At 33.6% G+C, this 17,157-nt stretch overlaps 2 protein-coding genes across 7 annotated transcripts; both read right to left on the reverse strand.

Moving 5' to 3' along the window:
• Positions 1–1,405: 1,405 nt before the first annotated feature.
• LOC106762297 (protein KAKU4) lies at positions 1,406–10,262 on the reverse strand. 4 transcript variants are annotated; one of them, XM_022780812.1, is made up of 13 exons: positions 9,813–10,262; positions 9,352–9,416; positions 8,736–8,848; positions 7,724–7,833; positions 7,515–7,645; positions 7,196–7,369; positions 4,238–4,505; positions 4,025–4,104; positions 3,890–3,917; positions 3,496–3,565; positions 2,872–2,957; positions 2,362–2,461; positions 1,406–1,999 (listed from the first exon to the last, which is right to left on the reverse strand). In XM_022780812.1, exons 1-13 carry the CDS (start codon positions 10,093–10,095, stop codon positions 1,654–1,656), a joined length of 1,854 nt encoding a protein of 617 aa, XP_022636533.1. In that variant the 5' UTR covers positions 10,096–10,262; the 3' UTR covers positions 1,406–1,653. The 4 variants fall into 4 exon arrangements, with proteins under 4 accessions (XP_022636533.1, XP_014501614.1, XP_014501612.1 ...); XM_014646128.2 differs by having other exon boundaries at positions 7,721–7,833; positions 8,736–8,803; positions 9,813–10,261; XM_014646126.2 differs by having other exon boundaries at positions 7,721–7,833; positions 8,736–8,812; positions 9,813–10,261.
• Positions 10,263–11,770: 1,508 nt separating this feature from the next.
• Positions 11,771–15,448, reverse strand: LOC106759954. Of its 3 annotated transcripts, XM_014643359.2 has the most exons (6): positions 15,317–15,445; positions 13,909–13,977; positions 13,196–13,831; positions 12,955–13,039; positions 12,338–12,374; positions 11,771–12,148 (listed from the first exon to the last, which is right to left on the reverse strand). In XM_014643359.2, exons 3-5 carry the CDS (start codon positions 13,794–13,796, stop codon positions 12,338–12,340), a joined length of 723 nt encoding a protein of 240 aa, XP_014498845.1. In that variant the 5' UTR covers positions 13,797–13,831; positions 13,909–13,977; positions 15,317–15,445; the 3' UTR covers positions 11,771–12,148. The 3 variants fall into 3 exon arrangements, with proteins under 3 accessions (XP_014498845.1, XP_014498844.1, XP_014498843.1); XM_014643358.2 differs by having other exon boundaries at positions 11,771–12,137; positions 12,955–13,831; positions 15,317–15,448; XM_014643357.2 differs by having other exon boundaries at positions 12,955–13,831.
• Between the last annotated feature and the right edge of the window lie 1,709 nt (positions 15,449–17,157).

The raw sequence follows: 17,157 nt of genomic DNA on the forward strand, positions 1-17,157 counted from the left end.
GATTTGAATTTAGGAGAATATTAAACACCACCTTTTAATACTTAATTATAATATTATTTTAATTTAAAAAGAAAAAAGAAAAAATGGGATTATAATTTTTGAAATGATGGGTAAAAGTGTGTGTCGGTGCATAATTAGTTATTTTAACATTCAAAAGTTTGAACTTAATAATTAAATAAATATATAGTTTAATCACATTGGGCGAATATTTACATTGTGTTGGTTAAATTGATAAAAGTTAAATTAATCAATTTTATCTTGTAAAAGTATATTCATCAGTTTATTTTTAACTCATGAAAGTCAGAAATGTATATGTCATTAATTATGAGTATGATTTAATCATTTAAGTCAATTAATATAAGTTTTAGCACACATTTAATGATCATCATTATCAAATAATCTATGATATACACAACATTTCATTTTTTTTAATTAGAGTAAATGGTATTTTCTTTTTTGTATTTTAGTGTACGTGGTGAACTACAGATGAATCTTTAATAAATGGTAAGTTAGTTGTACATTCTCTAAGGTTTCATTTGATAATATCCATCTAAGTTTATACCATGAGATAAGCAATTAGATAAATATAAGTTTACTACTATTTTCCTATGCAATTAGCACATTATTTAAGGTATATCTACCACATTTGGTAATTTTACTTTTAAAAAAAATGATATAATCACTTTTAGCTAATTTTAGCAAAAATTGAAAAGTTATTCCACCAAAAAAAATGTATTGGATGAGCAACTAAAATCCAATCTGAACCACCATAGCATCCACTATAAAAAAAAGAAAAGAAACCTTAATGCACTCCTTTATCCACTTCCCTTTTGTCCAACAAATATAAAAAATTTTCCAAAAGTATTATGGTTCCAGAAATATGTTCTAGAACCCCCATTCCAATTTTATTTTTTATATTCTGCATTAAATATTCCAAAAAATATTTCCAAATCTAAAAATATCTAATTCAAAAGATAATAAAAATAAAAAAGTGTAAATTTTTTTATTATATTTTTAACCAAAGATAATTTGGGAATTGCAGCTTTTATGAGATGCGAGAAGAAAAAAGAGAGATGCAGGAAATAGCAGCCCACAAACAGACATCATCCTCTCTAATTCTCTCGTTTTCATCGTCTCTTACAATACATCACTAATAGCAAACGAAGACAAAATATTCTTTTTTTATGTCAAGTTATCATGTCGTAACAAAGAAAAGAAATCACATACAATTTTCTTACTTTCTTTTTATCAATCCACCCTCCCTTCTTACCTTCTGTGGATTCAAACGATTGGTGAAAATGCCTTTAATGAAACTCAAACTAATTCGAGCACTATATTGTTGCTAAATATTATGATTCACGGAAGGGCCGTCAAAAAGGTATGCCTGAGTGAGTGTTAACCAGGGTTAAAAAATGTCGCTATTTAACCATTTATACAGCAAATACATTCCAATTCCAGAACCACATTTCCGTGAACGTAATAATCACCCCAAAAAACAGACAAGAAAGAACAGATCAAAGAAAAAATAAACCTGTCTAAGTAGACGTATAAATTCTTGAATATAATTAATCTCACAACAAATGTCCTGCATAATCCCTACTTTCTAAGCTAACGGTAACTTACAATTTAAGATACAAAATACAACAATGGGCATCATTTGACACCCCTGTTCCTGCTCCTTCTGCTGTTATATGTGGCGGTCACTCTTCTTCCCTTTTGCTTAGCAATGCTAGTTGGTGTGTCTGGCAAACCTGATTCGACAATCGGCTGGGAAGTATCTTGATGAACCTCGTACACGCTGGAACTGTTCTGCGAACCAGAGGCAACACCATCGGCGTTCCCAATTACATCAGGCACGTCCATTGATTCACTCAATGTCTTGCAAGCCTCTTGCTCAAGAACAACCTGAGCTGTCCTTTCCTGACTTGAATCATTTGTATTGAGTTCCTTCTCCTCCAATGTTTTTGTGTTCTGCCCAATAACCTGAGCTGCATTGAAACTAGCAAACAGGAAAATGGCAGAATTAATTTAGATTTACTAATTTTGATAATTGTAATAATAAGAAACGAAGACCAGAATTTCTTTTCCCAGACAGGTGGGGGAAAAGTCAGTTGATGTTCCCACATATTTCAAGTCAAGTACAAAAATTGTTCATTCTAAATTTCGCAATCGAGTAAGGTTGGCAACAGAGAATCGAGGCTTCTTGGAAATTTGAACTTAGTACTGATTAAAAGTATAATTTAACCCACAATTTTACATTCCACTGATCAACTAAAAGTAAAAGGCACTAGGTTATATATAAATAGTTTTTCCTTTAAGAAAGTTCAACATCAAAGAAAAGCCTGTGAACCATAAATTTACCTTGGCTCTGAAGAGGGGAACCCATTTGCCAATTCATCTTCTGCTCTAACCTTCTCTTTGATTACTAAGTGGTTACTATCTTGTAATCTAGAATTTGTAGCTGCATTTAAATAAAGGATCAGCATATAAGATGAATACAAAATTGAGAATATTGAATAAAATATTAAACTCCAGATCACAAAGGAGAAATTTATCATAATCGAACAAAAGGAAAACACAGTGATCTACAAAACCAAGCAAGGTCTTGTAGACTACCACCCTGATCTATGTACATACATCCTCATGAAAATGAATAACATAAATGCATAGCATACCCTAGCTAAACGAGAACTCAGAAGGGTTGCAAAGCTGAACCCTTAGCATTGTGCAAAGGTTCATGGTACACTGCTAAACACTATTGCGTCTCGCAAATAGCATTTTAACAAGTGTGACTTCAAGTTGTCAGATAGCATATTAAATCAAATGAGCACGTTTTCTAATCATAAGACAGCCAAAGGGACTGATTCATACCTTCTTTAGTTTCTTCAACTGAGTCTAGCTGATGACCTGACCTATTTGTGTCATTGATGCCATTGATTTTAATCAGTCCGTCACCCCTGTTTAACATTCAAAGAAAAGCTACGATTAGAATACAAATAATATACAGGACCAGAATTCATACAAAAAGCTTGTCTAGATCTATGCACATGGGACTCTTGGTAACATAAACATTGACAGGATTAAACTCAATATAGTTTGTCACTGTTATTGTCAGTTTGCAAGGGGTACGGTGTCTAGACTTGTAAAATTTCTAGGTTGGTCAACAATAAGAAAGAGCGTTGACAATACAATCAAATGCCGGGAACGTCAAAGAGCTCTTTAGTCAAGAGAGTCATAAGTTTCAAACAGTGTCGCACACTAAGGGTAATGTTTGCAATTAAGAAAAGCTAAACATTCCAAATATCAGCCTAAAGAAAATGTCAAAAAGTTGGCGAACATATCAAACAATTTAAGGACCTTAAATGCCTCATAAGACAGTTGGAGATGGGAAGCGAGAATAAGGTACTATTAGAAAGTAAATGAGAACAAAACTTAACCTGAATAAACAGACAAACACAACTTCATTCATAAGTGACACGATAGAAATACTCAAACCTGTACATATCACTTGAGGACCCATCTTGTAGTCCCGAAGTAGTTATTTCTCTGCTGTCATCTTGCGTACCTATGTGGCATGGATTTCCATAAGCAAAGTAAAATTTCTACTGAGAGATGGGGCAATAAAACTATTGTACAATGCATGAAAAAGAATATCTGCCAGTCGGGTTGTATTAACAGAAAGAACAATAACAGATTGATGCATGTAAGTAATTAAATCACACTTCTCAGATCTAAAATAATAACAATTAGAGAACAATGTTTGTGTCAAATTGCCGAATTATAACTCTCGTGAATATATCAAAAGCAAAAGCATTGATAATCAACAAATGTCCTTGATTTTAACACAAATTTGACTAACAGAATAGATCTGTAATAGTCGGCAGTTTACCTTTTGTCTGCTGAACAGCAACAGAGACCTGAGAAAAAGAAAATCGTGTTAGCATAAAATAGAGCTTAACTTTAAAAATCTTCAATGTATTAAAAGGAGGGGGGGTGTTATATAAACTCCAACGCATATGTGCACCTGATTCTGTTCAAAATCAATGTTAACCGGATAAGCCAGCACAGATTCAGGTTTGGACCCGTCCTGTTTACTCTCCAAATCTGAAGGGAAATGAAGTTAAATTAGTAAAGCACGAACATACATTATATGTTTTAAGGAACAAATATGTTTCACCAATAAAACAATTTATTATCAGTATAAACCAACAGGCTTGCTACAACAGCAGAATCATACCTGGAGAGACCTGAGAACCAAATCCTCTTGTCAAGTTAGCAGATGCATCCACTAAATTTGTAGAATTATGTACTCTCTCTGATAAACTAGCTCCAATGTTTTCAATAGCTGAAGAGTCTACATTATTTTTATTCTCCATGCCAAGTGTGGACCAATCAATTTTTGAGGAGGGAAGTGTCCTAAGTAAATCCTCTGTTGCCCTGAATCTTACTCTTCGAATTTCATCCTGAATACTCCATGAACCAGTAGCAGCAGAACCCCTTTTCAACTGCATTTCAGCATCAGCCCAAACCAAAATCCATAAGCACAACATTTTAACAATATAACTCAATCTATCCAAATGACGAAGCAGGAATGATTGATAGAAGTAATTACGTGAGGTACACCAAATGTTTAAAGCCCTATACCGTTGACTAACTCTTATATTTCCTTAAATTTAGGTCGGGTTTCTTCCATTTAACCAATCAATTGTTAATTAACTCAACAGATTTAATGCCTAATATAGGAAAGCTTATTAGCACCAACTCAAATAATCTTATTATATGTGGAACTTTTTCTTATACAAGCAAACTTAGCATGTCTGGTCCTTTTCTGAAAGACAGAATTAATGGCAATATGTAATGCTCTGCATGGTTCTCACATATAATGTGCATTCGAGAATTTTCTTCAAACTAAAGCTTTTTGAGGAGTTATTAAAGCCATATGAGCTCACAAGGGACTAATGTTATTGCCCTATATGCTAACTCTACACTTGATCTTGTCACAAACTTTATTTTTGCACTTTTCCACGATATTAAATTCAGTACTTGGTGACCCTGTACAGTCAGCATTAGAATACCCAACCGTGAGTATTTTCTTATCTTCATAAATAGGCCTTTTGCAGGAGGGTAATTAATATACTTTAAGATTCATACAGCTGCATAAAAATTCTAGGAAAAGGAAGAGAGAGAAGAAAATATTTTACTGATTATTCTCATGATAATTACATTTTCAACTCCTTTATTTGTAACAATCACACTCTTAAAAAAAAGGTAATAAAAATCTAATAAATGAATGTGTAGGGATATTAGGAAATTTGTATTCCAATAATCCCTTATGTACAATACTTCCCCTTAATTTGATAAATGAACATCAATCATTCTCAACTTGCCTACAAGATCTCAGGATATGCTTTGAGGAAGCCCCTCGACGAAGATGTTTGCTAATTGAAGTGTTATGGGGCATGAGTTGTGAATACCAAACCTCCATCAAGATTATCTCTGATGAAGTGCCTATCAATTTCAATGTTTGGTCCTATCATGTTATATCAGACTATGAACAATGATCATGGCTGACTTATTATCACAGTACAATTGCATACGAGTGTCAACTTTTATTTTAAGGTCATCTAATATGATCTTTATCCAAAGTCCTTCACACACACCTTGAGCATTGACTCAAAATTCAACTTTTGCACTGCAATGTCTATCATATTTTAACTTCTCCAAGTGACCAAACTTTACACCTAGAAACATTCAATACCCATACATAGACTTTTTGTCAATAATGGAACCTACATAGTGTCTCTTTGCCTGAATAGTAGTCTCTTTTCTGGGCTTGACTTAAGTACTAAAGAATATTTTCTACTGATGGTATGTGTTTCCTTTGGATCATGCATAGACTAACTAACCACACTAAGTACGTAAGCGATATCTAGTCTTATGTGTGATAAATAAATGAGGTTTCCACCAATCTCCAATATTGCCCTTTTTTTATCTTTCTATAGGAGAGTTCTCTTTGCTTCCAATTTTATGATTTTGTTCAATAGGAGCTTCTAAGAGTCTACATCCCAACTTACTTGTTTCTTCAAAGAGATCAATAACATTTTCTTTGGGAGACGAAAATCCCCCATCTTGAATAAGCAGCCTCTATTCCAAGAAAATACTTAAGTTCTCTTAGATCTTTCATCTGAAATCGGGGCCAATTTTTCCTTTGAAGTCAAATTCTCTATTTCATCATTTCCTGTAATAATAATGTCATCCACATAGATCAATGATAAGCTTACTTGTATTGGAGTGTTTTATGAATAAAGTAATTGTTGGCCTTGTTTATATCTAAAGAAACCATTGCTTTTGTAAATCTCTCAAACCATGCTCCTAGATATTGTTTAAGACCATATAAGGCCCTTTTAGGAGGCAAATCTTCTTTCTTCCATTATGAGTTTCAAATCCGGGTGGAATGTCCATGTACACTTATTGTAAAGCTCCATGAAGAAAAGAATTATTTACAAGTAATGTAAGGCAGCATTAAGTCACCCAAGATAAGTAGGCACAGGCCCCTCAAATTATCGCGGACAAACAAGTGTTAAGATCTTGACACACATCATCCAAATGTTGTGTCATTGGTATTAAGAACACGGGGTCTCACTCCAAGCTTAGGCACACGTCTACTTATGGAGAAAAAGAAAATAGGCTTAAGTAAGGTGTGAAAAGTTAATAACACTGCATAGTTAAGATCAATCTTTATCCATTATTCATGTTGCTTTGTTGGAATAAATGCAATAGTTGTAGTAAGATGAGATTTGTAGCCCAAACCGCTTAACCATAACTCGATTTTGGAAATCCAAGGGGAATAGTTAATTAGACCCGTCTGTCAAAAGTATATTGGACCCACAAACTAATGGAGCATAACAGAACTCCTCGAACACTATAATTTTCAGTTTTCACAACTTCTGAAGACCGCCAAACATAATGATGCGCAACTCTGCAAAGAATAAAATAAATCCTTTCCATCTACTTGTTCAATTGTCTGATACTCAATCTATATTAACAATAAAAATTTTAAGTTCATGAATTTCTGTAATAATAATAAACTGTGTTTAATAAAATGTAGGACCTAATGCTCTAATTCAAATTCTAGTAAAGATAAAGGTGACATATATGCAACTTCCAAAAGTAAAAACCACACATTAAATAGAACCTTGGAGGACGGTGTAGAATTGTTTCCCAATAGATATGGTGTTTCTTCTTTGAAGAGCTGAACACCAGATGGTGTTTTAGAATTAGGGTGGTCTATAGAAGGCGAGGCCCATGGAGGGCGTGTGCGCATATATGACTTGGCCACATCCACTGGTGATCCTTCATCTTTGGGATCCTGCATAACAGCCACACATACAGATTAAAACAAACCTTTATTGTGAAATCATGTTACCATGATATAATTATGTGAAGAGAAAAGGGGAAGGAGATAGCATGTTCAAAAATCAATATATTTTCTCCACAAACAGAAAGTCACTAACCTGTGGTAATGCAAACAAATTCAAGCTGGGACTTCCATAACCTATAACTGAAGTTGTATCTAATCCTGACTTCTTTTCCTGCAGCCATTTTTTTGCCTCCATAACGGCAGCACTATGGAGATCAGGTGAATCTGTATTTAAGAAATAAAAAACCAGGGTCAGGAAACAGTAACATGTTATAACTGAGCTTTGTATGTAGAGAATACCACTTCCAGGAGTCTTGTTGAGTATATCTGTTGGCCTCTTATCTCCATTATCATCATTTGCAGGATCTACAACTCTTGATCTTATTATTTTTATCAATCTGTCACATTCTTCCCTATCAATTATTAAACTGTATTAGAACCTTATTCCACACAACTAGAGGAAAAAGTAAATGCAGTTCAAGCAAACATTTAAAATTCAACTTTTGATCTTACAATTTTTATAAATGCAGTTCCACTCTCATGTTTATACAGCATATATATCTCAAGGTCCGAAAATTTTAGTACCATCATTAATGTATTTGGCTCTTCTGACATGAAGGATGAACTTTAAAAGGTAAAGTGTGGATATTTGTTGATTGAAAAAGAAAAAATCAACGTTTGAGATTTTAACAATTTCATAATGTTATCCAAGCACATGCAATTTACCACAATATCAACCAGTCATTGAATCAGTTATAACTTTGCATTTCACCTACTAAACTGTATCCCTCAATTTAGAGGAATCAAATCCATCCCTGATATATGCAGCACAGCGCTCGTTATATGATCATGTTCTGTGGCCCAGATTAATGCTTATTTTTTGAAAGTCTCAAACTTAGGCCAAGTTAAAATCACCAAATATGTACATGATTGGACAAAAATTTGAAGTCAAACAATGCTGTCAAGTTTTGCTATAAATTCAAAAATTGACTAAGGGCAGAAATGTCTTCTGATTTGACCACTACCATCAGGCAGTCTAGATTATAATCATGGTATATAGGTAGATAAATATGTAATAGAATCATATTAGAGGCTAAAATTACCGCTAATTTAAAATTCAACTCTATGAAAAACAATAGAAAGCCCAAAAACCACAATGCATACATGTAGTGCCTTCTTATTTAACTACAGCAAATTACATTGTTGACAAAAAGAATATCAAGAACTTTCAACATATTACCATATGATAACAGAGGGATGAAAAAATAGAAAACAAAAGAACTACCCACATGTCAAAATATAAATTCTTCAGTACCTGGAGAATGATTCCTTCAGAATAAGCTGCTCAATGATATGCTTGTTCTTGCTGTTCCCAACAAATGGCTGCAGCTCCTTTACAGAAAAATTTATCAGTCCCGATGTCCCATCCTTTCAATGCAGTTGTCAATACAAAATGTGCAATGCTATCAGATAAAACCAGGGGACTCACGAAGACAACCACATATGAAAACTATCTCTAACTGGATGGAAACATAATCTGCAATACTGTTAAAAGCCAATGCGTTTCTAAAAGAGATAATTTAATCCTCAAGGTTCACTAATCATTTTATTTCATGAGTGAATAGTTTGTAAGGAGTTAAGCGTTCTAAAATTTCCAAAGATCCATTAGTTATTGGAACAGCAAATTGTGTAAGAGGTCATATTAAGAGGAATGCCATGTCTTTGAAACGATACGTGATTGCATGCGGCAACATGCACAGCATGCCTAACAAGTAAAAGATCTTCAAACTCCTAAGTAATAAGAAAACAAAGGAAAAACTAGCCAACATGAATTACAAACCATTAACACTTACTGAAAATAACTAGTTAGAAGAAAAAAGAGAGCCTAAATCTCAATCAAGCAAAGGATAACATAACAGAGAGTCAACTACCTTGCTCAACGCCACATCACCTTCAGACCGTTTATCGTTTTCATCATCCAAAGTACCAACTTCCTCTGCAAAATTAGGCACCAACCACATCGTTTAGTAGGGGTCAACAGCAACAACAATTGTCCGAGACCAAAGAACGTACATAATTAGTTTTTCAACAACGCGCAACCATGGCCCATATACTTAAAGCTCAATTCACGCAACTTCGACAATTTTCTAAATCCAACTAAGCACTTTAAAACAGCCATAATTACAATTTACAAGGTACTACTCCTACCACGAATACTAGATCTACCAAACCTATATCAACTACAACCAGAGTCAACGCACACAAGCTCGAAAAGTCAAAACAAAATAAAATCACTACATCAACGAGATTAAAGCCAAAAAGGACAGAAACCCTAGTATTTCAAGCACGGGAGTCTAACGGTTCCAGAAGTTTGCATGATAACAGTAATTACCAGCGTCGGAATTGTTAGAGGATGAGGAGGGAGAAGAGGAAGCAGCGGAGGAAGAAGAAGAAGAAGACGCGGAAGCATTATCGAGATCCAAAACAGAGGAGAAGATTTTCCCTGCGCCAGAGGCAATGAAACGCGAGGGAGACAATACGAAACGCGAAAGCCAGTTAGGGCTTGGAGCCTCGGCCGGGGCGGGACGGTCGTAAGGAGTGCGGCTCCTCGCGGCGGCGCTCCGTCGCGTTCGGAGAATTTTGCCGCCGGATCGAGATCCGGGAGCGGAAGCCATAGAGCACCCGGAAAGTGCTTTTGTTCCGTAACAGAGCTTCTAATTTTCAGTTCCAAAACAGCACTTTACTTCACTCTTCTCTCTTCCAATCCAAAACCTCTTTTCCCCGAAACAGAAGCCGATTGCTGCAGCGGTTACCTTCCGCTTATTGTTTTTTTTTTTTTTTTCTTTTTCTGCTTTTATTTAATATTTGTTTTTATCCTTAGTGTGTGGGCCAGGATAAATGTTGTCTTTGATTTCATTTAAATAAATAAAAAGCATGTGTGTTGGTGAAGGGTCTCTAATTTTTTTTTTTCCTTTGGAGGCTAAATTCCAAAGGTATCTTTGTGGGAATAAACTTCCATGCGTTTCAAAACTTTTATACAATTAAAATAAAAATTTATAATAATATATAACTTATTAATATTAATTTCAACCCATCTGTTATAAATAAATACACAAAAAGAATTACACACCATAAAATCCCTAATAAATGTTCTTTAAAAAGTTGAACATTTAACAAAGAGCAACGTCTCATTTAATGTTGGTTCATTAAGGAAGTTTTGTTTCTTCATGTCCTTGTCTTGGGTTTCAGTTACTTTAAAACAGAGTCTTTAAACACATGACAATGCAAATTAAATCTGTATAAAGTGGGAATTTTTGTTTAATGGGTTAATTTAGACTCCACTTATCTTCTTTCCAGTTTAATTATAGTTTAGGGTGGGACCTGTGGTTTTCGGATTAAGAGTTATCATATAATCAACTAATTAAAAATACGCGTAATTATATTTTTAATAAATCTATGTTTATTTTTAATTATTAAAAGTAAAAGAAAGCTAGTTAATTCAATTCTCATTCAGTAAATAATGAAAATATAAGATACAGCCTTTTAAAACTGAGCAATAAAATACTCATAAATGAGAATAAGATAATCAGCAAACATATTTTAATACATATTTAGTTATAATTTAATTTATATATATATATATATATATATATATATATAATTTAATATTTATGTCATGTATACCATTTTAAAGAAATACATCTTTCTATAATTGTTTTCAGTGTTATCCTTTAATTAAATAATATCCTTTATTATATTAAAATAATTGAATTATTTAATAAAATATACAAATCTATCAAGTAACCAGCTAACAGCTAAAAATAATTACATAATACATACATACATATATATATATATATATATATATATATAATATTTTATGAAATTTACTTTTTTTTTGTAAAACATGTGAAATTAGAAAGTACTAAAAAAATGTACGGGTTTTCAATTATTTAAGATTTAGAAACAGTATATAAAATATTTTTTGAAAAAGAATTTCCCAAATGTATTTTAGTTTAATATATAAATTAGTAATTATAAAAAAATAAAAATTTAACTCGTATTTTCTATTCTTAATTTTTATTTAAAATAAGACCGATTGTTTTCAAATTTTGAGTGCATATAAAATTTCATATTTTTAATATTATCTAATTTTAAATAACCAAATTAAAAATACATTTTTGAGAGCACTTACTAACCTGACCCAAGAGCATGACAGAGTTATTCGTTTCGTACAAAGTTAAAAACACTTTAAAACAAAAATAAAAAAAATGCTTCGAATTAAAAAAGAAAAGAAAATGCTTTACAGATTTAACATACATTAAATAGTTTTAACTTTCTAAAAGGCAATTTCAAACAAAAGCATAGGTTGTTCTTTTCAAATCTCATCCACATGATCCTAAAGTACTTTCAAGGTTCACGTGGTCACAAATGAGAGAAGCAAAATACATAGTATTTTTAAGTAACATGGAAACATCCCTGTTCAAAAGTCATTCTAACACATCACAACTAAGCAGTTTTATGTACAAGCAAAAGAAATAATTGATTGTGCTACAGTTAATAAACACAGCAAATGCTGGCAGAATCACTTTGGTGAGTAAATAAACTAAATGGTTAATTTTGTTATGTAGTCGCTTCAATTTACCATAATGTAACCTTTGTGAGTAGTCACAGCAGCAGCTACATCAAGATCTCACTGGTTTCATGTTGAGTGTATCTGCTTGAATACTGAAAAAATCATTAAGTACGTTTAAGGGAATGAAACTGAAACACCTCAAAATACCAGTGTCTCACGATCCAAACCTCTAATACTTCAAGCAAGACAGACACATATAATATCAGCATATAAGGTTGTCACAAAACTTTGTACCACAATAACAGAAAGGGCAATGAAAGTTACTAGCAGACATAACATACCTAGTTGTCATTGGAATGAGAATGTCGTCTCCGTGATCTGCAAATTTGACAGTTTTAAATACCATGTATTTCAATTTCTTGGAATTGTTAAAATCTCAAGGTAAAGGATATAACAAATTATCAATTCTAGATTGGTAGCTTCTAAGATCAACATCCAAAAAGAAAAGACAGTATGAAAAACACAATAGGATAGAAAGTACTTAACTACCTAATAACAAAAAATGGGTATTATGAAATGCACAATTATAACAACAACACATACCAGATTGCTAATAATTAATAAATGATTGAGATCATGTTTTATTTTCCACCTTGGTATGCTTTACAGTTATGTGTAATAATTTATAAGTTATCATCTGTAGATGTTAAATCAGATTATTAACATTTAAAGGTCTAAATATAGACTCTGTCGAGAATACTATTCTAGATAGCTGAAGATGGATAGAGATGCCATGGTGATTTTGAATACAAAAAGCAAAGAAAAAAAAAGTCATTTGCTTGGGATGTTTGAGAAGCAAGCTTCACATAAATTCAGTTTAATCTCATAAATGTTAAACAGAAAGACAAGCAAAGAAATGTCAAAACTGAAAACAAAAATATGGAAAAATACTACCCACCTGCGAAAACCATTGCCACTCCTCAAAGGGCCAATAGAACTAACAAAATCATCATCAATCTCGTCTAGCCTATACTCGCCATAATCTACAGATGCTACAGAACCTTCATCAGAATTTGAAGTATCAGAGCTTAAAGGGCGATCACCCCTACTAGGATCACCAGCTCTTGCCCTTCTTCGGTTTCTAGAACTTCTAAAGTTATTGAAGGCATTATACAAAATACAAGAGGTCCACCAGTTACCTTCATCTCCAGGGAAGTCCTCAAACTCATCTGCACTATCATCATCCCCATATTCAATCACATAATCTCCTAAAACCACTCCGCGTGGAACTTCTGAATGAATAGTGCTCAAAACATCTACAATCTCGGATGACTGCTGAAAATTTTCCCAATCAAGCTGCCTGGCAGGATCAATTTTTGATGGACAAGCATGAGGGTGTTCCAGCTGAGCATGTTTCTGCAGCTCGGAGTAACTTCCAACAAATGCACATTGCTGCTCATCACAACAACGCTTCTTCTCATCAAGATGCACACGAGCTTTATCCACTACAATCCACCCAGAAACATCACCTCTGCACAAGGGACAACTCAAATTGTATTGACAATCAGATACCACTGAGTCACTATTTGCCACGGAATTTGCATCGGACATTTGTGTTCTTTTAAAACGATCTAAACAATTTGAGTGCAATTGACTTGTGTCACATACAAAAGGACGGCACCCCTTATCATAAGATGAACACTGAAGGAGCACACTATTATGAGGAACTTCCAAGCATATAGGGCAGATTACATCTTTCCAACTGGTATCCAACAGAACATCTTCCATGCGCACTACCATATGTTGCACACTTTAGACTTCAGTATCACAAAAATCTGAAACCAAAACATGCCATTAACGTCAAAGAAATAATCAGTAGTGTGTTTGTATTAGTCTATTGAATGTTCCTTACTGTTCTCTTCTCAGTTATGGAGATGCAAACTTGGTAACCTAAGTAGCAATCCTGGATTTCAGATCAAACCTAAGAAAAGAAGACAAATTTTGAATTTAGCTTGAAACAAACAACGCATAAGTATATAGTAAACACAGTTTATAAAATTGTAAATGCAGAGAAAATATAAACCCAATAAAAATATTATTTGTAACCGTAATATAGTGTTTGGTTAGCTGAAAACGGAAGGGATGGGAAGAAAAATTGTTAGGACTTGAGTACAAGAGGAAAACTCAATCCAAAAGATTAGTTTATTAGGTGGGAGAACCTCAAGTCTTCAGTACCACATCAAGTAGTTTATCTTATTCAATGTAGGACCCTTTACATTGTCACCTATCGGTATTCAATTTGGACCACAATGTAGCTCATTTCATAACCCAACTCTTAATGTAATACAGTCTGTTAGGACTTAAGCATAAGAAAGTTTAACCCAAAAGACCAATCTATTGCATATGAAAATCTCAAGGCTTAAGAATCATTCAAGTAATTTATCCTACTGAATTTGGGACTTCTAACTTAAGGGGGGCAAAATCCCTTCACGCCCATTTTTGCCTTCCCTTCAAATATAAGGGGATTCAAAGAGGAAGAAAAATACTAAAAGTTTGTTGACTGTACAAACTAAAAGCTATTTTCACAAGATCACTCTATCAATCATTTCCACTTTTTGATACATACAACCCTAAATTATCAACACAGTAAAAAAATGGGTGGCCTGATTTAGAATACTCTCATTAGGTAGAAGAAGTGCACACAACCTTATCTCCAGAAACTGGAAAAAGACTATCTCCAGGGATTTAATTGGTTCAAACTCAAAAATTCAGATGAAAATGTGGTCAGCAGCACTCAATAAGTTAATGCTAACTGTCTAACAAATAATCTAAAGACACCATCCAAAAACCAGAGTAGGATGTCATCTAGAGCTGATAAGGTACAACTGACACATCACCCGCTTCTGATAAAAACACCAATAAAATTATACCCACATCACCACCATCTTCACACAACAAATTAGTGCATAATTTACAAAAAATATTTATCTCAAATAAAACCATCAGATCAACATAACATCCCCTAATTAACAAGACAAGAATAACTTGGAAGTCCAACTAATAATAATGCAAAAAAAAAAAAAATATCATCAGGATTGTCCATCAATAACCAAGTTGACCAATCCGAAACAAAGATTATTGCCGATAAACCATAGAACTAGGAGATTAAAACGAATGAAATGGCAGCAGAATAGTTGTATATTAGAGGGAAAAAGAAAAGGTCAACTGGTTGTACCCATAGCAAGGGTGGGTAAACATAAATTGAAGAGGAGACAAAAAATAAAAGTTAAAGTGGGATTTGAGAAGAGGTAGAAGATAACCTGAAATTGATGTGTGAATTGGGTCAAAGTGATAGAGGATGTTAGGATCGTAGGTTAGGTTGGTACTACATTGGACTATGTCTTCCCTCTACAAATTCCAACAGAAAAACTTAGTAAAGGTTTTCCCCAAACATTCAAGGCAATGGACATAAATGCCCTTTTCAGTGGTGCCATTAGTCAAAGGGATGGCCGAACCTCAAAGAATTAGTAATCATAAGCTTGTACTAGATTGGTAAAATGGGTCGGGCCGATTTGATCCGGCAATTTTATAACTTTTATAACCTGACAATGGAGGTTTTTCTTCCATCCCCTCATCAAATTTCTTCTTCTATTCCATTATTCTCAGTTTTAATTTTTGAAATACCAAATCAATTTTAATTTTTTTTAAGACACTCATCTACTTTTACCCACTCCTGTTTTGGATAAAAATTTTCAAGAAGTTTTGATTGGGTGCCGAAAGAAAATTTATGGGTGCAGAAAGAAATAGCCAACAATCTACAATAGTTTGATGGGTCACGGGTGGGATTGGGTGGGCTAGCTCGCCAAGTAATAAATAAGTTTAAAGCGTTACTCTCTGCACTTCCCCATTTGCTCCCTACACTTCTTCCTTCCATTTTTATCTTTTGTTCTATTTTTTCTATTCCTATTTATTCTTTAGTAAAAAATTATATTTAGGGTTAAAATTTTATGATTTAGGTCACTCACCCCCCCTCCCTCACACATAACTTCTTTCTTCTATTTTTCCTAGAAATTATTTCTTCTATTTTTCTTTATTATTGTGGTGTGAAACTGTGGTAATTGAGAGATTGCTTAAAAAGATTGCTTGAAAGAATTGTGTTAAAATTCAATTATATCTCTCTGTATGTTTGGTAGTGATGCTCTATCAGAGCTTGAAGCCGTGTTAAAAAACGGGAGTCATCCGTCGACATTCGTTTAAGGCGAAACAGATGTTGACATCCGTTTGGTAATGCAGAGATAAATTCTTTTAGCAGTTCTCCCAAGCAGAATGACGGTAATGGTTTCTTCTTCGCCCTTTTCTCACATGTTTGGGTTCCTCGTCTATTTTGGGTTCGTTGTTCGTTCTAGTTCGTCATTCTGTTATGGGTTTGTGATTCCATTTTGGCAATTGGGTTCGTATTTGCGCCGCTCATTTTCATTAGCGATAGGTCTTTAATCTCTTAAAAAATTTGGTATAAAAGCACAACAGTAATCAAAGTTAAATAAAAAAAAGTTCATTCTCAGTTCTGATTGGGATCCTTTTATTTTTTAAAGAAAAAAAATATACATTATGCAGTCAAGCTTTTATACAGAATTTTGAAACATCAACATATCATTTTTGTGTGTGAAAAGAAGGAGTGTAATTCGTTATTTTTGGATAGTGAATTAAACCCAATTACCATATTGTTCCTTTTTTTCATTGCAGTACCCAATTTTTCCTCTTTCCGCACAACTCCAAATTCCTCTGTAGAACTTCACTCACAAGAAGAGGAAGTAGTGATTGCTTTGGGAAGTAATGTAGGTGACAGGCTGCACAACTTTAAGGAAGCCTTGAAGCTCATGAGAAACTCAGACATTAACATCACAAAAATGTTTTTGGGTTGGGGGGGGGCTGTGAGGAGAGTAAAAGTGAATATTTAAAGTTTGGTAAATAATATTAAGAATAAAAATGTAAAAAGGGTAAAAAAGTTAAAGAAAAGAACATTTTTGCAATTAAAAGAAAAATGAGAAAAATTGGAGAGGTGGAAGAAGTAAATGGGAAGGTGGAGGGAGCAACTCCCTAAGTTTAATTATGATTTTATTTATGGTGATTTATTTCAATTAAACAATCACGTACCAAAATC

The sequence above is a fragment of the Vigna radiata genome, chromosome 5 (assembly GCF_000741045.1).
Source record: "Vigna radiata var. radiata cultivar VC1973A chromosome 5, Vradiata_ver6, whole genome shotgun sequence".
Lineage (NCBI taxonomy): Eukaryota > Viridiplantae > Streptophyta > Magnoliopsida > Fabales > Fabaceae > Vigna > Vigna radiata.